Source organism: Amyelois transitella, chromosome 5, assembly GCF_032362555.1.
Source record: "Amyelois transitella isolate CPQ chromosome 5, ilAmyTran1.1, whole genome shotgun sequence".
Taxonomy (NCBI): Eukaryota; Metazoa; Arthropoda; class Insecta; order Lepidoptera; family Pyralidae; genus Amyelois; species Amyelois transitella.
Window position 1 is genome coordinate 6,199,915 of NC_083508.1, and position 24,959 is coordinate 6,224,873.

General features: G+C 32.8%; 1 protein-coding gene across 4 annotated transcripts; it reads left to right on the forward strand.

Annotated features, from left to right (window-relative positions):
* Positions 1–3,278: 3,278 nt before the first annotated feature.
* Positions 3,279–24,034, forward strand: LOC106131899 (TOX high mobility group box family member 3). 4 transcript variants are annotated; one of them, XM_013331169.2, is made up of 14 exons: positions 3,279–3,651; positions 11,447–11,521; positions 13,627–13,755; positions 17,434–17,543; positions 17,700–17,919; positions 18,308–18,385; positions 18,595–18,728; positions 18,845–18,980; positions 19,060–19,140; positions 20,619–20,891; positions 20,976–21,203; positions 21,546–21,824; positions 22,050–22,168; positions 22,483–24,034. In XM_013331169.2, exons 1-14 carry the CDS (start codon positions 3,649–3,651, stop codon positions 22,550–22,552), a joined length of 1,935 nt encoding a protein of 644 aa, XP_013186623.2. In that variant the 5' UTR covers positions 3,279–3,648; the 3' UTR covers positions 22,553–24,034. The 4 variants fall into 4 exon arrangements, with proteins under 4 accessions (XP_013186623.2, XP_013186624.2, XP_013186625.2 ...); XM_013331170.2 differs by lacking the exon at positions 18,308–18,385 and having other exon boundaries at positions 3,283–3,651; XM_013331171.2 differs by lacking the exons at positions 3,279–3,651; positions 11,447–11,521; positions 13,627–13,755 and adding an exon at positions 16,520–17,309.
* The last annotated feature ends 925 nt before the right edge of the window (positions 24,035–24,959 follow it).

Genomic DNA, 24,959 nt, shown 5'->3' on the forward strand with positions numbered 1-24,959 from the left:
AAATTAATTTATAAGGCATACCTGACTCTAAAAGAGGGACAGGGCCGGCCTCGTCGAACTTTCAAGGACCGAATTTCGAAGGTCTTAAAAAAAGGAGATGTTAGGAATATCATTAATCGTCGAATATGCACGAAAAGAGTAGAGTGAGTGTGGGAGAAGCGGAAGAGGGAGAAAGAGGTCTGTCAGAATCGTAGCAAGTGGAAATTCATAGTCTCAGCCTACCCTAATGGGAGACAGGCGTGATGGTATGAATGTATGTAGTAAGAAGGAGACATCCAGGAACTCCCACTTCAATTGTCAAATTAACTATGATTTTATTTAACACTGCTAGAAATAATAATAATTCCGCAGATGATTATTTTAGGAACTGGAGAGACCAAACATTGTAATTAACTTTAATTTTGTGCAATATAAAGTTTTTTTTGCAGATTTTAAGCTCGTTGATGTCTTTATAAGGGTATAATTTACATTCCATTTTTAATTCAAACTAGCGACCGGCCCCGGCTTTGCACAAGTCACTTAAAAGTTGAAAAGACTAATAGGCCACGTTTAGCTTTTTGGTTAATGATAGAATTGTGATTCAAATAGTGACAGGTTGCTAGCCTATCGCCTAGAAGAAAAATCCCAAGTTTATAAGCCTATTCCTTTTATGCACGGATAGTATTTGTAAATATTAACCTTCCTCAGAAAACTCTCTATCAAAAATTACAAACAAGAACAAAATCCGTCCACAGCTTTCCGAGATTGGCGCATACATACAGACAGAGAATATAGGGTGACTTTACTTTATAATATGTAGTGATTACTTTAACCTTTTGTCTCTAAAAAATAAGTATATATACCATTGTACCTAGATTTCGAAGAATCCAAAAAGTATACTGCCTTAATTTCCATTATTTTTATTTCGCTAAAACTTATATTAAAATAGGCAGCAAATAAATCAAATAGTACGGCCGTGCCACTTATTTATCTGGGTGTCGATCTAATTTTATCGTACGATCTAAATAAACTCGAAGACGCGAGAGATCAAAATTTTGCTTACAGATCGAACTTTAAAATAAAAGAAAAATGCAATTTTGGTCATAAAATAATTCCTAAGCAAATTTTATACAACGCTACGACAACCCTTCGAAGGTAAGTTTATTACATTAAAATGCAAAAACATTAGCTTTTTTATTATAAGACAACAATGAAATCTATACTAATATTATAAAGCTGAAGAGTGTGTTTGTTTGAACGCGCTAATCTCGGGAACTACTGGTTCGAATTGAAAAATTATTTTTGCGTTGAATACACCTTTTATCGAGGAAGGCTTTAGGCTATATAACATCACGCTGCATCAATACTAAGGAGCGAAGAAATAATGGAAAATGTGAAAAAAAAACAACGGGGAAACTTATTCATCCTTGAAGGCTTCAGTGGTGCCCAAAGTAACTATTCCACGCGGACGAAGTCGCGGGCACAGCTAGTGTTTCATATACTTAATTAATATTTCAATGATCACAGGACCTTTCCAAAGGTAATGTGCTACGACAAACCTACGAGGCTCTATATCAGTGCTACGAGAGAAGCACACATTTTTTATTATTTTTCCCAGTAAACTTTAATGTTAATTTACTTAAACATTTAGATTCCCAATTTTAGAATTTTTAAAAATTATTTACTTACTTTATGAGTTTAATCTAAATCAACCGGTTCGAAAGTTATCACATAACAAACATACATTCATACAATAATGTATTTTCACCCCAAGTTCATTGGTAGAATTGGTTCATGTTCAGTAATAGTCTGTATCTATAGCGTAATTGTAAAGCTTATTTTAGTTTAGCTGCTATTTATTATTTAGTCTGATAGGTGATTGCATTATATTTGCCAACTACTTCTCTCTGATACGTATTGTAAAAGTCAATCAAGGAAAAGGCGTTTAAACTTTTAAAGATTTTTTTCTCTGCTTTGAGATGGCTAAACGGTAGCCTCCAAGACATGTTTCTATTGGTCTTGCCTATTCCGTAAGGCATAAAGACGTAATATGTGTATGTACGTGTTTTAATACCAACGTACATATATTTTGTCGATACAGTCATACTATACTAACAACTAATTTAATCCATTTCGTATCCATATCCGCGGTCGAGAGTTGGTTGATTTTATAAGGTTTCACAACGAGCTAAAGTATGCTCCATGTTCATTCCAAACAGTTCATTTTCGTTTATCAGTCTTAAATCCCTATCAAAGGCAAGGGGAATAGAGCCTTCGGAGTTTCTAATTAAAAACTTTTTCATTTATAGAAATGGTTGTCAAACAACTGGCATATTATATAAGTAATGTGAGCATTTGTACTAACTAAAGTTATACAAAACTTACGTTATCTTATATCTTTTGTAAATTTACTTCATTTTATACAAGGAACGAGTGAGATATTTTAAATATTTAGCTTCGCCGAAATAAAGGCTTGCCAAATGAGGAAGTCTTTGAGATTATAACTCGGTGCGATTTAAATATTGATATAAATCTTTGATTATTAAGCTCTTTTTCGGAACTGTCTCTTTCTCTCTCTCTCAAGTTGCATGTTATCATTGGCACACTCTGCCATTAGAGGCCTTTGCAACATTTGGCTTTTTCCACTTTCTCTAATCCACAGCGTTTTCGGTTTTGAATCCTTATTTTGGAACTATTATAAAATGCAAGAAAATTGTTAGTAAGTACGTTCCTTCTTTAAATCTGGTTATTAATCTCACAAAGATGTTTAATAATACATTCCTGAAATTTGATAGCAGAGAAACTAAATTTTAATTGACAATAAACAAAATAAGATCATTTCCTGCGTGTGTCTTACGTAAAACCTTTGTATTGAACTGCCTTGGTATTTTTTTATTTTATTTTCATCGGATGCACATTAAATTCAAAATTAAAAAAAAAAGAAATTATCTTCTTGTTGAATTTTTAATTTAATGTTTTTAATTATATTTAATGAAATATATCATTTTTTATATCTAAAGTGCATATAATTCGTAAAATTTTCATAAACAATAAATCTTACGTCAAAGCAAGTTTTAAAGTAAAATATAATGAGGAAGTGCTTTCCATAGTAACTAGACATGTCTGCGTAACAACGGATGTGGAATCATAGTGCGACATGCATAGTCAGTTCTAGACATCTATCGAATATATCGTAGGTGGTAGACAGACACTCAACTCATATGAGAGTACTATAGTCCAGCTGGTATAAGGAAGAGTGGAGGCTACGGCAGCGCCATCGGCGTCAGGCGGCAGCCTGCTGAACTGCCGCGGGGCTGCGCCCCACCGCGGCGCGCGCCACGCCACGCAGTCTTCCCGCGCGGTCCGCACGTGCTCTAGCGTGCCACATCGGTCTACAACTTCACATTTCGAACGAATCTTAAATTCTTAAAGTGCTACAAATATCTTCTGAAACACTTGTGTCTAACTGTGCCCTCGGACGTGTGCCCTAGTTACGCCACTTAACTGTGTAATGACTTCAGTGCTCTATCAATTACATTTGTAATAGAAATTTTCTTCCTCCACAAATTAATTAGATCTTACATAGAACCGGAAAGCATTAAATGAATGGAATTTATAAAACTGCTGCGTATGGTTGGTTGAAATATATAGTTGCAGAGTGAACATTAAATGGTAGGTAAAACACTTTTACTTAAAATGTTTATTAACTTTAACAATCACAATTTACATGGCAACGGTAATATTTATTTTAAATTTTATAACTTGTTTGTAACAGTTTATAAGTAAATAAAGAAGCTACTTTTGTCAAAACATCAATATACATTTTCTCCTTTTTCCGTACCAATTAATTAAATCATTCATAAATTATGAACATCTGTTTTTGACTCTTTATTTGTTTAAATATTTATTGTGTCACAAAGTTATAAAATAAAGGGGTAAGATATTATTTGATGTTATTTTTTTGCCAAAATAGAAATATTAAATGTTTGCTAAAGTACTAAAGTCCTCCAGCTTTCATGACTTACATACAGACTCTTTATGAGTCCTTTATTAATAAGTTCAAAGCAACTTGCATTTGTCTGCGGCTTCGTTCCCGGTAAAGGTTTCCAAGAAAAAAAGATATCTATGTTGCAATGAGGCCGACTCTTGTACTTTTTTATATTTTTTCGTTTATGGTCCTGTACGTATATATACTATTTTCCTGTTGGCGCAGTAGTGGTTTCGGTTAATTTACTACATCATATATTTCATCAAAATCCGTCCAGCAAGTCTGAAAGCAAACAGTTAAACTTTCGGATTTGTATGAATAACGTTAGTAGTACCTTTGGATATTAGTATGGATTGCGAAGTTAAGTATTTTTTCACTTGGAACTTCAAAATAATATTCAAACTATAACTAACATGAAAAATCGTAATCTTTACTAACCGAAAATTATTTACTGTCGTTATTTGACAAGTTTAAATAAACATGTGTTGTAAAAATATGTTTCTACAAATAAAGATAAAATGCCGCTATCTGGAAAATGGAACGTAGATATTACTTTGAGATAAGATATGATATAATGTTAATTATCATGTAGATATGTAGTTGACTATAAACATAGGTATACTCTTTTTATGTATTCAGCACTATTTATCAGGGTTGGTGTACTACTACTACTTTCGCCTTTTATATTTTTATTGAACAGATAAGTGTAAGGGGATCTATGGCACCGCCATAATTCGCAATTATAGTTAAGTTATAAGTCATAATCATAATATTAAAAAGCTGAAGAGTACCTATGTTTGTTTGAACGCGCTAATTGCAGGAACTACTGGTTCGAATTGAAAAATTATTTTTGTGTTAAATAGACCATTTATACATAGAGGAAGGCTTTAGGTTATATTACATTACGCTGCAACTATTAGGAACGAGAAAATAATGGAAAATGTGAATAATAACGGGGATAATTATTCACCCTCGAGGGCTTCAATGATGCCCAAAATAACTTTTCCACGCGAACGAAATCGCGGGCACAGCTTACTAGCTGTAGTTTTAGTGACTTATTAGTCATAATCGTAATAAATCGATATATCGTTATAAGTCAGGATAATGTGGATATGTAAGATCGAGTGACCTAGCAAACTACAAGATAAGAAGAAACGGTCTTTCTGATGGTAACCGGCTTTTAGAATTACATAGGTATATTCAACTGAAGTAAGAATACAATCAAATAAATTTATTTAAGAGGGAAGTCTAATGTGGATGGAGAAAGTTACTCTAATATATAAATTCAAAAAATAAAACAATGCTGATGCTACAGAGCCACTGATCATTGCAACATCAAACTCGAAACAAATTGCGGATAGTACAGTCTTCCCAATGAATCTGAACCCTTGACCCTTCACTCGGCACAGGGTCCAATCGAAGACAATAAAGGAACGTTATCGTAGAGTGCCTCAAACGTATTTCTATTTGTGTCCGCTTTGATTTAAATTCAAATCTAAATAGAAGGCCATAAGAATATAGTTCAGTTAGTTAGAGATTCATGGAGTTTGGCATCTATATTATTGACAAATCCCATCCCTTCTATTTTATTTATATTTGCAATTGTACTCCAAGATTATATTCGAATTGTGTGCGAGATAGATTAAGTCGATGGCGTCATATCCATAGGGATATACCTAATAAATATAAGAACTTTTAGCAAAACTTGAAAATAATATACTTCATTATACACAGTAAAGTTGAATACTTACTTTGTTTCTTTGTCCAACGATTTATTTCTTTTCTTCGCTTCGGAACCTACTTTTTAAAAAAGTTTAGTGTTCACTACCGAATCCATCCCTAAAATATTTCTGCTAACTTAAATTGTGAATATTTAATACTTCCAAAATTTACAAGATCATGGATATCGCTAGAGAGTACCTACTTTCTTATGGATATCGCATTGTTTATTTCGATTTCTACCATGTATAGTTGAAGGAATTAGTATCCCGTTTTAGGTCTTCGGCATTTTTTAATTCCCAACCTTCTGACTGTTATTATTCCTTGTATGTGAAATATTAACAGAATAATTAATTTATCAAACTGTAATGTACCTATTGATAGTGTTAAAAAATAATATAAGTTATCTTATAATAATTAATATATAAATAAGCTAAAAGGAGCTAAGCTAAAGGTTAGAAAAATGTAAGTAGATAGTCAAGTAATAATTTATATATAAAAAAACTAAAGCCAGGAGGACGAAGTAATAATTTTTACTATGTTTTGCAATAGTGAATCCAATAATAAATTTCTGTAGTATAAACATTATTGTCCTAAACAGCAAGCCGGTGGACCGCAGTGAAACCTTGTAAAAGCTTTGGTGTAGGACATCCAGTAGCTCAATTCATCTCCCACACATAAAATATATAAATATGCCGTGTGGTTCTCAGTACCAATAAAAAATAATAGGACCACTCCGTCTCATTGATGTCCCATTGATGTCGTAAAAGGCGACTAACGGATAGGATTATAAACTTGGGATTCTTCTTTTAGGCGATGGGCTAGCAACCTGTCACTATTTGAATCTCAATTCTATTATTAAGCCAAAAAGCTGAACGTGGCCATTCAGTCTTTTCAAGACTGTTGGCTCTCTCTTCCCCGCAAGAGATATAGAGGTGACCATATGTATGCATGTAGTAAATAAATATAGTGTAGATAGTATCCATTAGTTACTATATATGTGCAGTTTTTAAAGACAAATTAATCTTAATTTATCACGAAATAATCAATTGTTGTTAAAAGAAATTGATCAATTTCAAAGCTATGCTATCTATTGTACAACATAGGTAGGTTATGTATAGGTACTATTCTAAACTATATTCTGTCAACTATTTTACTTAAAAAATAAAATTTTAACAAAAATCATCAATATTAGGTACCTACTACATGAAGGATTTATGCTCATAATACCAGTTACAAGAGTATAAATACGAAACAACTTTTAAACAAAGCTCTGCCTATACCGGTTTCGACGTGAACCAAAAAAAAAGAATCCACCTGCTTTCTTATTTTATTTTCCTAAAGTGTGTCTCCCCTACGAAACCTAAGCAAGTTACGATCAGAGATGCGTTCCAATTGTAATAACATCAATTGATTTAACGCTATTTTAGTGGGAGGAACAAAAAGAGGTCACCGACCGACAATTATGTCCTCATAGAGACTGTACCGCAGACTGTTCTGAGCAGCAACGATGTACGTAACGCTAATGTTATTATTGCTTTCTCGAAATACTCAGTACCATCATATAAATAGTTTAATATTTATTGAAATTTGTAAGAATTCCCTTTAGGTATGGGTCCTATGTTAAAATATAATCTAAATATCCATTTTCATATTATACAGCCTTAGGATGTAAAAAAATCAGTTTTGTTGCTCATCCTTCCAAAACAATTATGTACCTTTACCTCAGTATGGACCAAATTTTAAATATTCGTTAAGTATAATTTTTATCTAAGTTACCTACTTTTTAATAACTTTCTACTTTCCACGCTCTAAAAATATTATTAGAAACATCCAAACAAATATGCAAACGTTACGTTACAAATCTTATTGTTTTAAAATTAGGTAAATATGTAGGTAAGTAATTTTGAACATATGCATTTTGTATAAAATTATGACAGGATATTTGTATTTGGAAAAATAATCAAATGATAAGTGGGTACTTAAACTACTTATTAATTGATTTCCTGTTTCAATAGAGAATATTTTTGTCAATTGAATTTATCAGTAAATAGGTTTAAATTCCGATTGAAAAAAGCAATATTGACGTATCCTTTCACTTACCTGTTATTAGTGTGTATAAAATAAGGCTCAGTGGGAGCACAGCCGGCGTGCTTCAGAAACCGGTCCGAGAGGAATGAGACCGACTTGTGACTCAAGGTAATACTTATTATAAAGTTGATCGATTGGATTTTGGAACAATTAAAATAATAAACTAATATAAGAACGTAAATTACGCACCCACACTTAAACCTTATCCGTTATGTTAACAATAAGATTCAAATTAATAAATAGGTATATCGCATAAGATAATCAATAATGCTTAGACCTGTGACACATTTCACGCACCTACATTTCTAGGTTGTTCTACGGTAAAAAAAGTAAAGGTAGCCTAGCTTAAACTGGTAATCTCAAATTCTGGTCCATTACCGATGACTACAAAAATCTATAATGCCCTACCTGACTGCACGAGTAAAGAAGAAAATGTAAACTTATTTATTAAAAACTTAAAACTTCTTTTGACCGATAAATGCTCCTATACACTGGACGAGTTTTTAAACAACAGAAAATTAACATTTAAATTTTTTTTATTATATTTTAAATTACTTTTTAATATTAACTCCAAATATAATACGACATAGTGCCGTGTGGTTCCCGGCACTAGTACAAAAAAGAATAGGACCACTCCATCTCTTTCCTATGGATGTCGTAAAAGGCGACTAAGGGATAGGTTTACAAACTTGGGATTCTTCAATTCTATCATTAAGCCAAATAGCTGAGCGTGGTCTATCAGTCTTGAAAAGACTGTTGGCTCTGTCTACCCCATAAGGAATATAGACGTGACCATATGTATGTATGTATAATACGATTTTTTTTTATTATTAGTATAATTATCATAAAAGCCGATATAAAGCTGCCCGCCGTTCCATATTAAGTATTTTAAAATCGCGATACCTAACATGGTTCATATTATACCTATTTATAAGCAGTTACTGAAATTCAACTGATGTAGGTTCATTATGACATGCAATAAAGATTTTGAATTCACCGTTGTCTGTCCGTCTGTTCGTCTGTCCATTTTTCACAAAGTATGTATTTCCGTTTCCGCCGCTTTTACAACAAGGGGGTCCCAAAACAACAAAAGTAATTTTCAAACAATTTTTGGTCGATTTTATTGAACATGTACAAACGTGAATATAAAAAATAATATTTAAATAACAAAAGTGATGATGGTACGGAACCCTCGAAGAGTCCGATTCGAACTTGGCCGGTTTTTTAATTTTACTATTAAGTTTTATATTAATTATAGTCAATATTTCATAGCCCGTATCGTACAAATAAATAAAAATATGAAATCAATCTGATTGGGTTTAGAAATAAGTCCGCAAGAATACAAAAACATAAATAGACTAACAAACCACAGTACAAATATTAAATGCTTTAAGAGAATGCCATTCGAGCGAACGTGCAATTCTATCTATTCAGTACCTCAATCTTAGGAAATACTAACTGGATCACAGTCGCCACAAGGACAATTGGTTAACAAAAAGGCTATTTGGTAGTTATTTTAATATGTACTCCAAAAATCTATTTAATAATCCTCAACACAGATAAATAAAACGTCCTAATATTAATTTCAGTCTCAGTTTCAAATTAAATTCCTTATAAAAATAAAAAATGTTATTTATTTTATTATTGATATATATTGTATATGTTAGTCCTGAAGGTTTTACCTGTGTCTGTGCCAAATATCATCAAAATCGGTCCGGGCAGCCTTTGTATTTATTCGTAGCAAAACAAAAATTTAATTCTTTCCTTTCTTTTAATAAATAAATGGAGTCATTTAAATACCAATATTTACTTTTTAAAAAGAACTTACTTATGTACTTGTTTCTAATAAATGCGTTTCATTAAGTACGTACTTACATTGATGTACACATGATGCCATTCAAAATACAGGATATTTTTAGAATTTCTTGGATATCTGTAAATAGGTACTTAATGAGGTTCGCAATTCATTATGATTTAGGTACCTAATTATGCAAATCAGATCACAAATTATTATGGAAAATGGAGTATTATAATTACAAAATTCAGGGAATTAAGGTCTTGATCATGATAATTCACTTCAATCTGAAGGAAGAGTAATTGACTTGAAACCAAGCAAAACAAAATCAACAATTTACTCAAAGATCACAGGGAATTAAATATTGTGTAAAAAGTAATAAAATTGGTCGTAACTATCATGTCGGGAAGTTAACGAGGCTGTGCTGCACGTCTATAAGTTCAGATCGCTGAAATTGTTCGCGCTGCAGCACTGCAAATCTCGCGAGACGACTTCTAAAAAATTTAAACATATATATATTAAACATATATACACAAATATATACATATATTCAGAAGTGATTCTTCATTGCAGATTCTTATTTTTAAAAGCTTTTATTTAGTTTTTATTAATTATTAAAGGCTTTTATTTAGTTTGACTTGTATGTTAACAAATCTTTCAAGTTCAATTTGACACACTTCCCGTTGTCCGATTGAGCTGAAATTTTGGATGCTGGTCCAGAACCGATGACAATGCAAGTTAATCATAAACGTGACCTGATGCTGCTGCGAGGATCGGCTCCTTACGAGAAATCTCCTCAGCGGTAAAGGACATGAAATTTTGTATACGCATTCATTCATTAACTATGGAACTCCTCAATATTCAACTGATGGGACTTGAAATTTCGTATAAGCATTCGTTTATGATAGGCAGTTGGTAGGCCCACCATGAAATAGATGCCACATCCAGGTACCTACCTACTCCTATAGAATATAGTTTATCCTAATATTAGTATTCCCGTTCCTTAAGTTGTTCTGTTGAAGGATTCTCCGTTTTATAGATTGACTTTCGTATTGATCGATAACTATCGATTGAAACTAAAAAATATAAAATTAAATAAGTATCTATAAAAAACTTTTAAACAAGCTTTTATTTAAGTGCCCTAATAGAACAAAATAAAATTTAAATCACATTAACCGCATTCATTTATGATTTTACAGGATTGAAATTATAATAAAAGCTTGTCGCGATCCCTTGAAGAAATCTCTACATATTCAGTCAGACGAAATTTTTCAGATTGAATTTACAAATTGATATTATCGCGACAAGCTGTAATTATAATTTCAATTTTATTTTGATCTTTTTAGGGCACTTAAATAAAAGCTTATTTTAAAAGTATTTTATAATTACTTTATAGATATGTAATACTACTTCATTGCATTTTGATAAACTTAACTTACTCCATTAGTTATTTGTAACTTCCTACTGATTTGCACTCTGTTTTTATGTAAACTGTGAATCAACACTACAACAACAATCATAGAGCTATTGTATGAGATACAGGTAATAATCCTGGTATATTTAATATAAACGAGAATCATAGCAAGTTATTTAATTAATTAAGAAATTAATACCAGTACTTACATCATAATCGATGAGTACTTACATCATATCGATCGCCGGACTGCGGTTAGCAGGTAACTCATAAAAATTGAGGTATGTATTATACTAACTTTAGTTTTAATTACTTAGCGCAGTCAGTAAAAAGCAATACTTAAATAAAACAAATTGAAAAATCATTGCTGACATTTAAAAGAGCAAATGATATCCCGATTCTAATTAACCTAACCCAATTTTATGTATATATTTAAATAAATGTTTGTTCATTGTTTCAGAGACCAGAAAATATCGAAACTCCGTTGTCTGCCCCGCGCGACACGAAACACAGCGTGTACGCTATGAATGATCAGGTATAATATCATGCATAAACATACGATACATATAATCATGTCTCCGGAGTTAAGAGAGAGATTCAGGTAATGACAGGTTGCTAGCTCATCGCCTACAAAATGAATCCCAAGTTTTGTAAGCCTTTCCCTTACTCGTCTCTTACGACATCCATGGGAAAGATATAGAGTGTCGTAGTCCTATTCTAATATGCCGAGAACTATACATCATTATATCACAGGTTAAACCGTTTTTACATCGTTTTAAAATTTAATGTATTTAGGTACGTTTTCTCCTTCCTTCTGCCGTTAATCCGGGTTACATCATCAGCTCTCTGAAGAGAAGCCCGAATGGATTAAATTAATTTTCTGATTACAACAATAACAAAAAATCAAATCGAACCAAGTGATCAAATTTAAATGTACATCTTCATTTATGTAATGAAGGTCAACTTCCTTTGAAGCTAGCTCAATATGTTTGATTTCACCACTACCAATAGATAATATCTCACCCTAAAAACTTTACAGTTGAATTCATCATCACACCATTTACCTGAAGTAAACCTAAAAATTTAAGACAGAGCCGACAATACCGAAGTGACTGTAAGGTTGAGGTTCAAAAAGTGACAGGTTGCTATCGCTATATATACATATATAACTAGCTGTGCCCGCGACTTCGTCCGCGTGGAATTGTTATTTTGGGCATCATTGAAACCCTCAAGGATGAATAATTTTCCCCGTTTTTTTTTCACATTTTCCATTATTTCTTCGCTTCTAATAGTTGCAGCGTGATGCTATATAGCCTAAAGCTTCCTCGATAAATGTTCTATTCAACAGAAAAATAATTTTTCAATACAAACCAGTTATTCCTGAGATAAGCGCGTTCAAACGAACAAACAAACTCTTCAGCTTTATAATATTAGTATAGATTATAGATCTATCGCCTAAAAGAAAAATCCTGAGTTTATTAGACTTTTTTAATCTGCACCGTGGTACTTATAATACGTCAGAGCAAATGCATGGTCTTGCACCGGTCGGAAAGGTTGGCAAGAAATAAACTTTTAAGATGATTATAAGAATATTGAGGCCGTAGGTATGATATAGTGATATAAATATTTTAAATTTAGATACAATCTGTAGATTTATAGATAAGTAGGAACAAAGAAAGTGCATGTGAGAAAAGTTTCGACAAAAAATTGTTTGTGCACAATGCGACAGTAAAAAAAAGCTATCTTAGTAATTGTAACTTCTACATATATGGTGCTATTGTCATTTGTTACTACGGTTTTATTGTCACAGTAGCTTATTTATTTACTTGCTTGCTTACAATTTTAACTTTTTAGTTGGTTCATTATTTAATTACACATACCTAGGTAGCCTACTATACCTACTAAGTAACTCTTACTCCCTCCGAAACATTAAACTAAATATTAAACCACCTAAAAAGAATTTGTCATTCACATTTGTATCGCCATTAGGTTCGCCATATGTACCTTGTCATTTTGTCCATCTTCTAGTTCAAACTGTAAATAATTAGATCCAAAGATGACGAAAAACAATTTTAAGTAAAGCTAATATTTTACGTTTTACCACACTGCCCTGGTATAACTAAAATGCCGTTATCCGCCAAATCCTTGTTTTAAGTAAAACGTCAAAAACTGCGGTAAAAATTTAAACTGATGCCATTCATCAATGAGAACGCCTATTAGGACTTAAAGGTACCAAAAAGTCGTATATATACAGATCAAAAGAGATTTTTTTTTCTTATTTTACTGGTAGATAAGGTGTAAAACATGATGTCAGATAACGGCATTTTAGTTATACCACGGCAGCACATACTCCCTTTGAGTTACTCCTCATCTAAGCTATTTCTGTACCAAATTTTATCATAATAACTGAGAAAACAAAATGGGTTTATTATATTGGTCATAAACAAAAGTCTAGAATATCTATAACTTAATTAATTACAAAAATAAATACAAAACTTTATTTAAAAATTATAAAAGTATGAACTAGAATGTATAGTTTATATTCCGAGCAATATTGCAGAAAAAGTTTTGTACTTGGCAACGAGTCGTACTTATCAGCGAAAAAAATTACGGCCTAACCACATTCCATTTTTGTTTCAGACATTTCATACTCCATCGTTTGGCGACGAAGAGTTTGATATTCCTCTGATGCATGGCCAGCATGCCACAGCTGTTACAGTTCAAAACTCCCACAACCCGTACACACAGTTGCATCATTCGGCACCACAGGTTAGTCTAAAATAACAATATTATTGTTCTTCGGAATATTCTTGAACCCTGAATATATATGTCATAGTTACTTATCAAGTGAAAAGTTAGATTAAGAGACCCAAACCAATGAGCTTGCATGTAAATACTTATTAATGAATGTGAATGAAAAATAATATAGATGAACCAAAATAAATATACAAGTACTGCTCAGAATCATCTCCATAAGGCTGAAGGACCATTTGGGCCGTTCTCGAGATATGTGCCTCCTATTAGAAGAAAGAGGTATAAAAGACTGACGAGCGAAAATACCTAGCTACTTATTTATTTTTATAATTCAAATTATGGAAAAAGAATGGCAGACATAAGGTTGATCTGCCGTGGCTGGAAAAAGACGTAGTCTAGTAAGAAGCCGTTCCTTTTATTGACTTTAACATTCTGCGCTTTAAAAGTTCGCCGCGAACTTTTCATCAACCAACCGGACAACTGTACGAAAGTTATCGCGTTGTAAAACAAATACATGACATGATTTTCACAAAAAATGTATTTTCGCCCTAAGCTGATTAAGTATGTAGCCGCTTCGATCACTCAGTCATTAAATAAAATGCAAAAGATTTTTTTATTTGAAGTTTGAGTATTACACCAATCAATCTGTTATTACCTACCTAACCTTCTAAATTTAATGTCCTATAAGCATTAAGGCCCTTTTTTATTGACTAAAACTTCTTCGGTCCTCACATTGTTTGTTCTAAGCAGCATTGGTACCAAGTCATAGTCACTAGTCAGAATCAGTTAATCATGGTACAGTCCAATCCATTATTGTCGAGGTTTGAGGGTGCTTTTCAAAAATATCGGTTCATATTTCAGAAAGTACGAAAAAAATAAAAGTATCACAATCCACGATCCTAAATACGTCATATCACCCCGGCCGGCGGAAAAGCGACGCGTAAGATTCAGAGGTCAACGACACAATTCATTCAGTTGACCGATCTGGACAATTCTGTACTTTACTTGATCTTGATACTAGAAAAATAATTTATTTTTCAGACATTTATTTACATGTTTAGTTTTAATTTCTTTTTGTAATATTGGTCTTTAATAAAGCGTGTGACGTAGTTTTTGAGGGTTTTTTAAATGTGAAAATGATGACGTTTAATTTAAATAAAAATAGGCTCAAACGACTCAGAAGCATGGGTATAGTCTATGTTTAAAAGGATTTGTTGTTTTAAATGTCATCCTGTATACAAACACACAAACTCCAAAAACTCACACCGGACTGCGTCTCAATACATATATTCATAAAATCACGCCTTTTTCCCGGAGGGGTAGGCAGAGACTACATCTTTCCACTTGCCACGATCTCTGCATACTTCCTTCGCTTCATCCACATTCATACGAGGGTGAATCCAAAAGTTTTTGGCCTCACCTACTAAATAGTCTATAATTTTTTGCTACCCTCATTTTGTAGCTTGTATATATAGTAGTAAGCGTGCAAATTTGCAATTAGATACATCTCTTTGTCTTCGTTAAATGTTTTTTTTTTGTGCAAAGCAAGTCGTGAAGTTTTCTTACTATGGAAAAAATTTAACTGCGTGCTGTGATTAAGTACCTGTATAAGAAGGGGTTAACGCCAAAGGAAATCTATGAAGATATGGTTAACACATTAGAAGAATCTGCTCCGTCATATTCGTGTGTAAAAAGTGGGTAGCTGAATTGAAACACGGACGGGAGAGTCTGGAAGACGAACCCAGAAATGGTCGGCCATTAACTTCCACGACCCAGGAAAACGTTGATAAAATTTGTGATCTTATATTAGGAGACCGAAGATTAACTATTTATAATATTGCTGAGATCAGTGGCATAAATTATGGACGAGTACAAAATATTATAATTCAAGAATTAGGTTTTCACAAGGTGTCGTCGAGATGGGTGCCGAGATTGCTTTCAACTGACCAGAAAAGGGTTCGTTTCACCATTTCACGTGACTGTTTGGAGCTGTTTGAGTCCGATCCTGATGATTTTTTGTCACGATTTGTAACTATGGATGAAAGCTGGGTTTATCACTATACTCACGAGTCGAAGCAGCAAAAAAAAATTGTTTTCTTGGTTAGGCCACGAACTTTTGGATCCACCTCGTAACTCTCTTCAAGCACGGGTTACTGATTATCTACGTCTGAATTCCCGCAAAAAAGAAATTTTTTTTTGCATTTGTTTTGTTAAACTGTCTCTGTCAAAAGCAAAAACAGTCATCAAAATGTCTTCTGCTTTTGACAGAGAGGAGAGAGGCAAGAGTGCTCAGGTGTCGTAATGTCCTCTCTTCTCTTTTGATTTGACAACATGACAACTGTCTCTTTTACTATAATTTACTATAACAATATTATATTTCAATCCTGCTGTCAACAGTGTTGCCAACTTAGTGGAATTTCCACTAAATCTGGTGGTTTTGACTTGCCTTTTAGCGGACAAATATGAGTTTTAGTGGCTAGTGGATTTATCTAGTGGAATTTAAGAATTTTGTATTTTTTTTAATTATTGTAATAACGCCTATAAAATCCACTCGTATCGTTGGTGGCGTTCATCAATCAATAATTTGCCAACCATCAATTTAGTAGTGAGTAAAACGCCCAAAAGGACCGGCATCCAGACCAGAAACTGTTAAAAAAAATGACAATACATTATTATCGGGGATTCCCCGTGATTATCGGGGATTCCTCGTGTAGGAGTCTTGGGAAATCCCCGAATTCTCTCAAATGTCAATCAATCACTTTTCGTTCGTGCTCGCTCAGTGCGTTGGTGTTCTTTGTTTTGTTCCGTGTTGCATCATTGATCAATGACATGCGAAAACCACAGTATACCCAAAAGTTTCGGGATTCTTGGCTTCAGGACCCACATTTAAAAGATTGGCTTCAAGTAATTGAATGATGGCTTTTACCAAAAGTCTCAAGTGCCACAACATTTCATTTCAAACTTTATGTCTCTGAGAATTCGACAACAAATGGGCTTTGTTACTTTTTATTGACAACCACTTACTATAATTTATGATCGTAACGAATTGTTTTAAACATTTATTACATCATTTATTTTTATTTAATTGTAACTAAACTTATAACAATTTGTTTATTCTGATTAATTTGAATATCTAATATTTGCCGCTTAATCCGCCAACAGCGAAATCAGGTGATAATTTCAACACAACAGAAATAAAGTTAGTGTAAAATTTAGTGCTTTTTTTGATGGTGCGATTTTTTTTAGTGGATTTCTAGTGGTTTTAGAGGGCGATTCTAGAGGGGAGCTTGATACGTCGTTGGCAACACTGACTGTCAAGTCAAGTCAAAAGCGGAATTCCTGAAATGGTTTTCTTTTCATGGCTTTGTTTTCTTTTTTGTTTTGTTGGTTTTCATAATACTATGAATTCTATGATTTAAAAATTAATTACACCACAGAACTTATATTCCAGTTTTAGTAAGATACTATAAAGTGATACTTTGAGGTTGTACATCATTAAATAACAAAGCAACAGTTTATATTTTTTAGCAGCTTCAAGCAGAGAATTTAGAATAGAATAGTAGTAGTAGGTATATACATATTAAATCATGATAATAATTTACATAATATTACTATTGTCGTCATTTTAATAACCTTAAACATATTAGATTCTTTAATTAGTTAAAAAGATAAATGTTTTCTATTTGTTGACAGGTTGGAATGATGAATCCAGCTCAGGATGGTCTTGCTCCACCTGGTGGTGCCCCTTCCTATCAACAACCCTTATACTTACAAGAACCACACACACCTGTTACTTCACATAGGTATGGTAACTTTTATTTTCTTTAGACTTTAATCACTTGGTGTCTGTGTGATTATGCCAGTCTTGTATGGAAATTCATTTCCTTATTGAGTATTATTCTCATAATTATTATTAATTTTGTTTATCATTATTATCAATCAAACTGTTACTTTTTTAGTGGTGCAGGTGCCCCAGCTGGCAACTACATTATCCAACAACAGCCTGGGGGTCAACAGAGACTTCTGATGTTGCAACCCACCCAGGTGATGAGTGGACCGCCCACCCCCAGCACTCCCACACAGCCCTCGGGGCCTGTGTATGGCTCTCCTCAAAGAGCATCTCCACCTGGCACTACAAGTGATGACTCTGATGATAGTGTGCCTTCACATCATTCTCAGGTAATTGAAAGGCACTATAGTTCATCACTACTAAACTTCCAGGAAATAGTAAAACATTTCCATTTGTATTTTTGAGAAGCTAATCCTTATCTTTTATAACTAAATAATGAAATTATTGATTTTATTGACCAAAACATTAACTAGTAGCAACCATTGCAATAAATTTAAAGTTTTTTGTCACTTTTTCTACATTAAATTGTATTTAAAGAATATTAATATCACAGGTGAAAATTAATTACTCTGTTTATTGTATGTAAATGTATATTAACTCACTGGACAGGCTTGAAATATAGTTCATTGGATTTTGGATTTGTATTATAAATATAAGCAAATTACTCAAACTACTAGTATTATAAAAAAATCTAATGAATTGGTTGTTTGTTGGTAGTTGCCTGGTGATGCGGAAAGCCTTCTGCCTATCCATTATTGCTCAGCGAGCCGGCAGCAACAAACTACGCTTCATCAGGTATAGGCAAATTTTATCCATAGTTAATTCATAGTTTTGAATTTACCAATGAACTATATTTACTGAATATCTTAAGTCTTATTTTGGATAAATTCTAATATTCTTCTTTTGCCAATAAATCAAATTTAATTCAAATAATAGTAGATAAATAAATCATAACAACACTACTTACACTATTTACTTATTATTTATTTATAAATTTTTCCAAGATGGGTGTGAGTAATATAGGAGTCAAGAGGTCCTCACCTGAACCTATGGATAATGGCATGAATCGTGGACAGATGCAGAAAAAACCAAAAGTTCAGAAAAAGAAGAAAAAAAGGGATCCTAATGAACCCCAAAAGTAAGCATTGCATTTTAGTATGTTGTTTTTATTGTTATCTAAAATGAGAATCGTAATTAACTTATTTTTTACACATTTCTTTTTGTCTACTTCTAATTCACATTTTCTATTCACAGACCTGTTTCTGCATATGCTTTATTCTTTCGAGATACCCAGGCAGCAATAAAAGGTCAAAATCCTAATGCAAGTTTTGGAGAAGTTTCTAAAATTGTAGCTTCCATGTGGGATGGGCTGGACTCTGAACACAAAAGTGTGGGTATTTGTCTAACAAAAATAATTTCAGAATTGAGTCTTCAATATACAACTTTTATTTTATTTGTTTTATTCACAGGTATATAAACAAAAAACAGAAGTTGCTAAGAAAGAGTACCTCAAAGCATTAGCAGCCTATAGAGCTAGCTTAGTGTCAAAGGTAGGTTGATATAAATGTGAATGATACTAAAAAAATAATCACATCTTTATCCCTTATGGGCATAGCCATCAGTCTCAGAAAGAGGGAAAGGCTACATTCAGCTGTATGGCTTAATGATGGAATTTAGATTCAATTAGTGACATTTTGGTAGCCCATTGCTTAAAAGAAGAATCTTCATTAGCCTTTCCGTTCAATGACCTTTACAATTTGCACTGTAAGAGATTTTATTAAATAATTTTTAAGTAATTTACATACATACATAAAATCACGCCTCTTTCCCACTTTAAGTAATTTAAGTAGCTAAAAAAATAAAGTTAAGGGTGGACAACCCTTACCACTAAGGGGTATGAAAAATAGATGTTGGCTGATTCTCAGACTAAATTTAGATGGGGAAAGTTAGTCGGAATTATGTTATGAAGATGAACCACAAGTTTGGGGCAGTTGAAAATTATATGATTAAGATTACCACCACAATAGGATTATCCATGGATGTCATAAAAGGCTACTAAGACAACCTGTCACTATTTGAATCTCAATGCGATCATTAAGACAAACAGCTGAATGTGGCCTATTCGTCTTTTTCGAGACTGTTGGCTCTGTCTACCGCGCAAGGGATGTAGACGTAACGATATGTATGTATGTGTAGAATAGTGACAGGTTACAGAAGAATATCAAGTTTATTAGCATATCCCTTAGTCGCCCTTTACGACATTCATGTGAATGAGACGAAAGTCCTATTCCTTTTTTTATTGGCTTCACAGGACATTAATATTATAATTTAACAGATTAATAAGGCTCTTAAACAGTTTCGGAAACTGCCAACCAAAAATTTACACCCCAGTAAAAAAATCTTACGCGTATTAATCATGAGCTATCTTTGGTTGAACCGGACAAAAACTGCAATTTTAACAAAGTTAATAATGGCAACACTAACCCTAGACCTGCCAACTTCGTGTCATTTACCAATAACATTCTACAAACACATAATTGTCATTGTCAAATAATCGAATTTGTTGACATTCGGTGGTCGGCGTTAGCGCGGCGTATCTTTTTGCTTTTGATCGTGCATTAATATTTATTTATTTTCCGAGCTTTTTAATTTTACTCAGGAGAGCTTTTGTTTTAATTGACTTCAGCTTGTTAAAACAGACAGTGTGAAAATACAAAGTAAATCGCAATAAAAACCTTCATTTATAGATTAAAAGTATCCACAAACGTGAACTTCTGAGCGAAAAGCTCATAAGTTGAAAAAATATGTTATAATACGTTTAAAAAATAAATGCAGAGATCGTGGCAAGTGGAAAGAGGAAGTCTCTGCCTACCCCTCCGGGAAAGAGGCGTGATTTTATGTATGTATGTATATAAAAAATAAATATAACCAAAAATGCAAAATATAGAACTGTGTTACTACTTAATAATACAGTTATGATATTCAGTCTAAAATGTAGTATTTTGTCTACTTGTACTTTTTTTTTCAGGGAGGTGAACAAGAATCTCCAGCTATGTATAATCATACCAATAGTGCCAATCCTAATTACGGCAATTATTACCAAGGCCAAGCATATGGTAATGGCCACTCGCCCCAAGCCTATGTTTCAAACCAAGCTCCACAAGGTTATTCACCTCAAAACTATCCTGGGGGACAACAGCAACAAGGGTACCAAGGACAAACTGTTGCTTATCCTGCTAATCCTCAACAGTCCCCGCAAAGTTACCAAGGTAGCATAGCACACACTCCTCAGTCATACCAGGCAAGTCCAGTTATTAAATGATTAAAAAACAAAGTGCTTGTAATAAAATTTTAAAAAAATAATTTTCTTTTTTTCACCTTTTAGGGTGTGCCTGGCCAATCTCCTCCAGGGTACCAAGTAAACCCAGCGGCATCACCTCAGACATGCCAAAACAACATAGGCCAGTCACCAAGAAATTACCAGCCCGCACAGTCTCCCTCCAACTACACTGCCAGCTCTGGAATGTCACCGCCTGGATACAGGCAGGTCCAGTCTCAATCGCCCCCAATGGGATCAGTACATGCAGCTATGCAGTACCATCATTCTCAACAGGTATCTCTCACTTTTATTTCTGTATAATATCCCATGTGGATTGTATTGTATGCATTTGTTTCTATAATATATTATATTCCTATAAAAGAACACTGATTGGATGACATATCAACACAGCCCATATTTTTGGGTCAAGAGATTTCAAATTTGGCATGATGTCAATTTCCTATGTGGTCTAAATATAAGCTTAGTGAGGATTTCTTAAAATTGATGTGGGAACATAAATAAACTGGATTTTTCAATACATGTAATAAAATTGTAACTGGCCATTATCAATAAACTTTTATTGCAAATGAAGTCACGGGCAACAGCTAGTTTTTTTTACTATATAAATTATTCCAGCAAATGCAGCAATCTCACCAACAAATGCAAGCTCATAAAGTACAGCAGTACCAACAACATCATCAACAACAACAACAGCAGCAGCAGCAACAACAACAACAGCAGCAGCAACAACAACAGCAGCAGCAACAACAACAACAGCAACAGCAGCAGCAACAACAACAACATCAGCAACAACAACAACAGCAGCAGCAGCAACACACTCAGAATCAGCTGCAAAATAATGATCAACATTCCCCAAATAGCAATGGAACTGGAATACCTCAACAATCACCAGATGTAAGTTATTTGCAGTTTTATATCATCAGAGCTTAAATACTCTTGACACATCTATCTTTCTCTCTTCCATCTTTGGATATTCCCATTTGCACAGATTTTTTACTCTTTGTCACATTCTAACTACTTGCTCAAAATATTATAATCCATTAATAGCGACAGTGATATTATGCTTCCATGTTCTGGATACATTTATATTAAACAAGGCACTACTTTCATTTTTTATAGCAAAACGAAAATCGGAGTACACCATCTTGCATCCGTCAAGGCTGCACCAATCCGGCCATAGCAAACAGTGAATGGGAAGATGAATATTGCTCTAATGAATGTGTAGTAAGCCATTGCAGGTATGTGTAACCAGTTTATAATTTTTTTTCTTTATAATATTTATATGCAAGTTTAAATTTGAATGCATGTCTCCACTTGACATTTTAGTAACTATACAATATACAAAAACTGTACACAACAGCATCATTTTGGCATTCATCATTCAACAGTAACACAAAATCACATTTCTTCATTTTAATACTGAAAAACTGGTCTACTTATAAGCCTTTCAATCTAGTCAATGTGCAAAATTGTACATTATACCCAAACACTATGTTCAAGTTTATATTACTAAACAATTTGTAGAAAAAACGTCATAAACTTCTTTTTTCAGAGATGTCTTCAGTTCATGGGTCGCTTCAAATAGCAACAACCAGATTCAAAACTTTTCGGCAGTGAAATAAAATTTCGTTTGTACATATCAACATGTAATAAAATAGTTCTTATGATTAAGAATAAACCAGGCAATTGTATGAGATTGTATCATAATAGTTATTAATAAATATAGATCATTAGTTATGTTAATCTGTTATGGTTATTTGTGAATTCATTGTTATTATCATGTAGATCCTTGATATATTTAGTTTCCATAATAAATAGTTTTAACGCAATTTTCTTCCATTTAGCATAAATATTTTAGATTTGAAGTGCAGTCTGTTATAAATTTCGCAATGCACATAGGTCACTTATTGTAGCTAAATTTATTTCCATTGTTAAAAAAATTCTACAACCATTTAAGAGATAATGGCGATCGAAAAGTATAATCTTAATCACTGGTTCATGCCTTAATTTTAAGACCCTGCATTATCTTAAAAATCACCATAACACTTGTGGTAAAAAGGCTGTGAATGGAGACATATAGAAGATATTTTTCTCGTATTACAATTTTTGGTAAGACCTGTTTTGATTCTTAACCTGTCATTTTAATAACTAAAACAAGTGGGTTCAAAATAATTTGGCTCATGCTTAATAACGTCGAACGAAATTATCTTTTTGATGGAATGGCTTGTTCAAGTAACTGGCTCAAGGCAGTTCATTGTAGTTGCATTTATTTCTACGCCATTTTAATTAATTTTAGTGGGTCCCTAGTATGTTATATTTATTGGTTGTATGTAAGTACATGTTTATTTGTTCCTAATTATAGCTGCTTAGGACACATTGTAAAAATTAAAATAAAATGAACTTTTAATCGTATAACGGTCTAAATTGTTCATAGAAATGTAAGTACTAAATTGAAGTCTTTAAGTTATTAGTTTGTAATGCAATTACCACTCTACACACAAATATATGGATAGGTAAAGGCTGGCATAGCAATAAACTCGCCTTATAATAAATATTTCAGTTATTAACTAGTAAAAATGTAGAGTAATAAATTTCTGTTGTATTTTTTTTAAACTAGTATTATTCGAAAATTTCAGCTTTAGGTTCTAAAAAGCATTTATAATGAAAATTATTATTATTTAACTATTTACGGACACATTTGAAATTCATACACAATTAGCATTTTACATAAGTTCTGTCTAGTGTAAATTTCCTAAGTCTCATTCGTAATAGCAATATGTTCTTGTATCTCTAGAATAGTATAGGGATTAGCTGGACCAAATTTTTTTTTACTCAAAGCAAGTATTAAAGAATATTTTAAGATACAAATTATAATTTTTAATGAATACATGAAAAACCTAACGATGTAAATAAATACACGCAATAATAGAAGTAGGTAGTGGTAGGAAATATCTAAAGCCGTAAGTTTTGATTTTACGTTATTTATTTCATAGTCGTGGGTAATAATTATTCTACTTCTTTACAATGTACATTTAACAGTGTATAAAATGTAATTAGAACAATGATTTCATTAAATTTCTTAAACAGTACATACAACTTGTTTCATTAATTTTTCTTGTTGGAGTCGAAGTTAATTTTTCTTTGATAATACAGGGTGACATTAAAAACAACTGCATCCTTTTAAACATAGACTATACCCATGCTTCTAAACTTGAGCTTATTTTTATTTAAATGACGTTTAGTCATCATTTTCACATTTAAAAAAAAACCCCAAAAACTACGTCACACGCTTTATTAAAGACCAATACTACAAAAAGAAATTAAAACTAAACATGTAAATAAATGTCTGAAAAATAAATTATTTTTCTAGTATCAAGATCAAGTAAAGTAGCGAGTTGTCGAGATCGCTCAACTGAATGAATTGTGTCGTTGACCTCTGAATCTTACGCGTCGCTTTTCCGCCGGCCGGGGTGATATGACGTATTTAGGATCGTGGATTTTGATACTTTTATTTTTTTTCGTACTTTCTGAAATATGAACCGATATTTTTCTTTTAACGTTTTTAAATATCCTTTAGATGAGTACACTTAACCGTTAAATTTAAGCAGTTGAATTAAAAATCACCCTGTATAGTCTATAAATACACAAAAAATGTTATGATCGTCTGTATTATTTTCATAAGATGTGTTAGTAACAACAATTATAAAAAATATTGCATGCCTGAAGGGATAAACTGTTGTTACAGTTAAAATTTTTCCATTCACATGTCTACACAGTTAAGCAATAAATATTCTTGAATTTTAATTAAATAAGCGAACAATGCTGAGTTACACAATGTACATTTCTGATAAATAAAAGTTCGTTTTAGTGTTAACAGATGCTCATACAATAGTAGTAGCTTAACACGGTCGAATTGAGTACCTCCTCCTTTTTTTTAAGTCGGTTAAAAACAAAAAATATACTTTCGATGTTCGCGACTATCGAGTAATCCCTAGGGATGTAAAGACTCTATGTAAATAAGGATTTCAC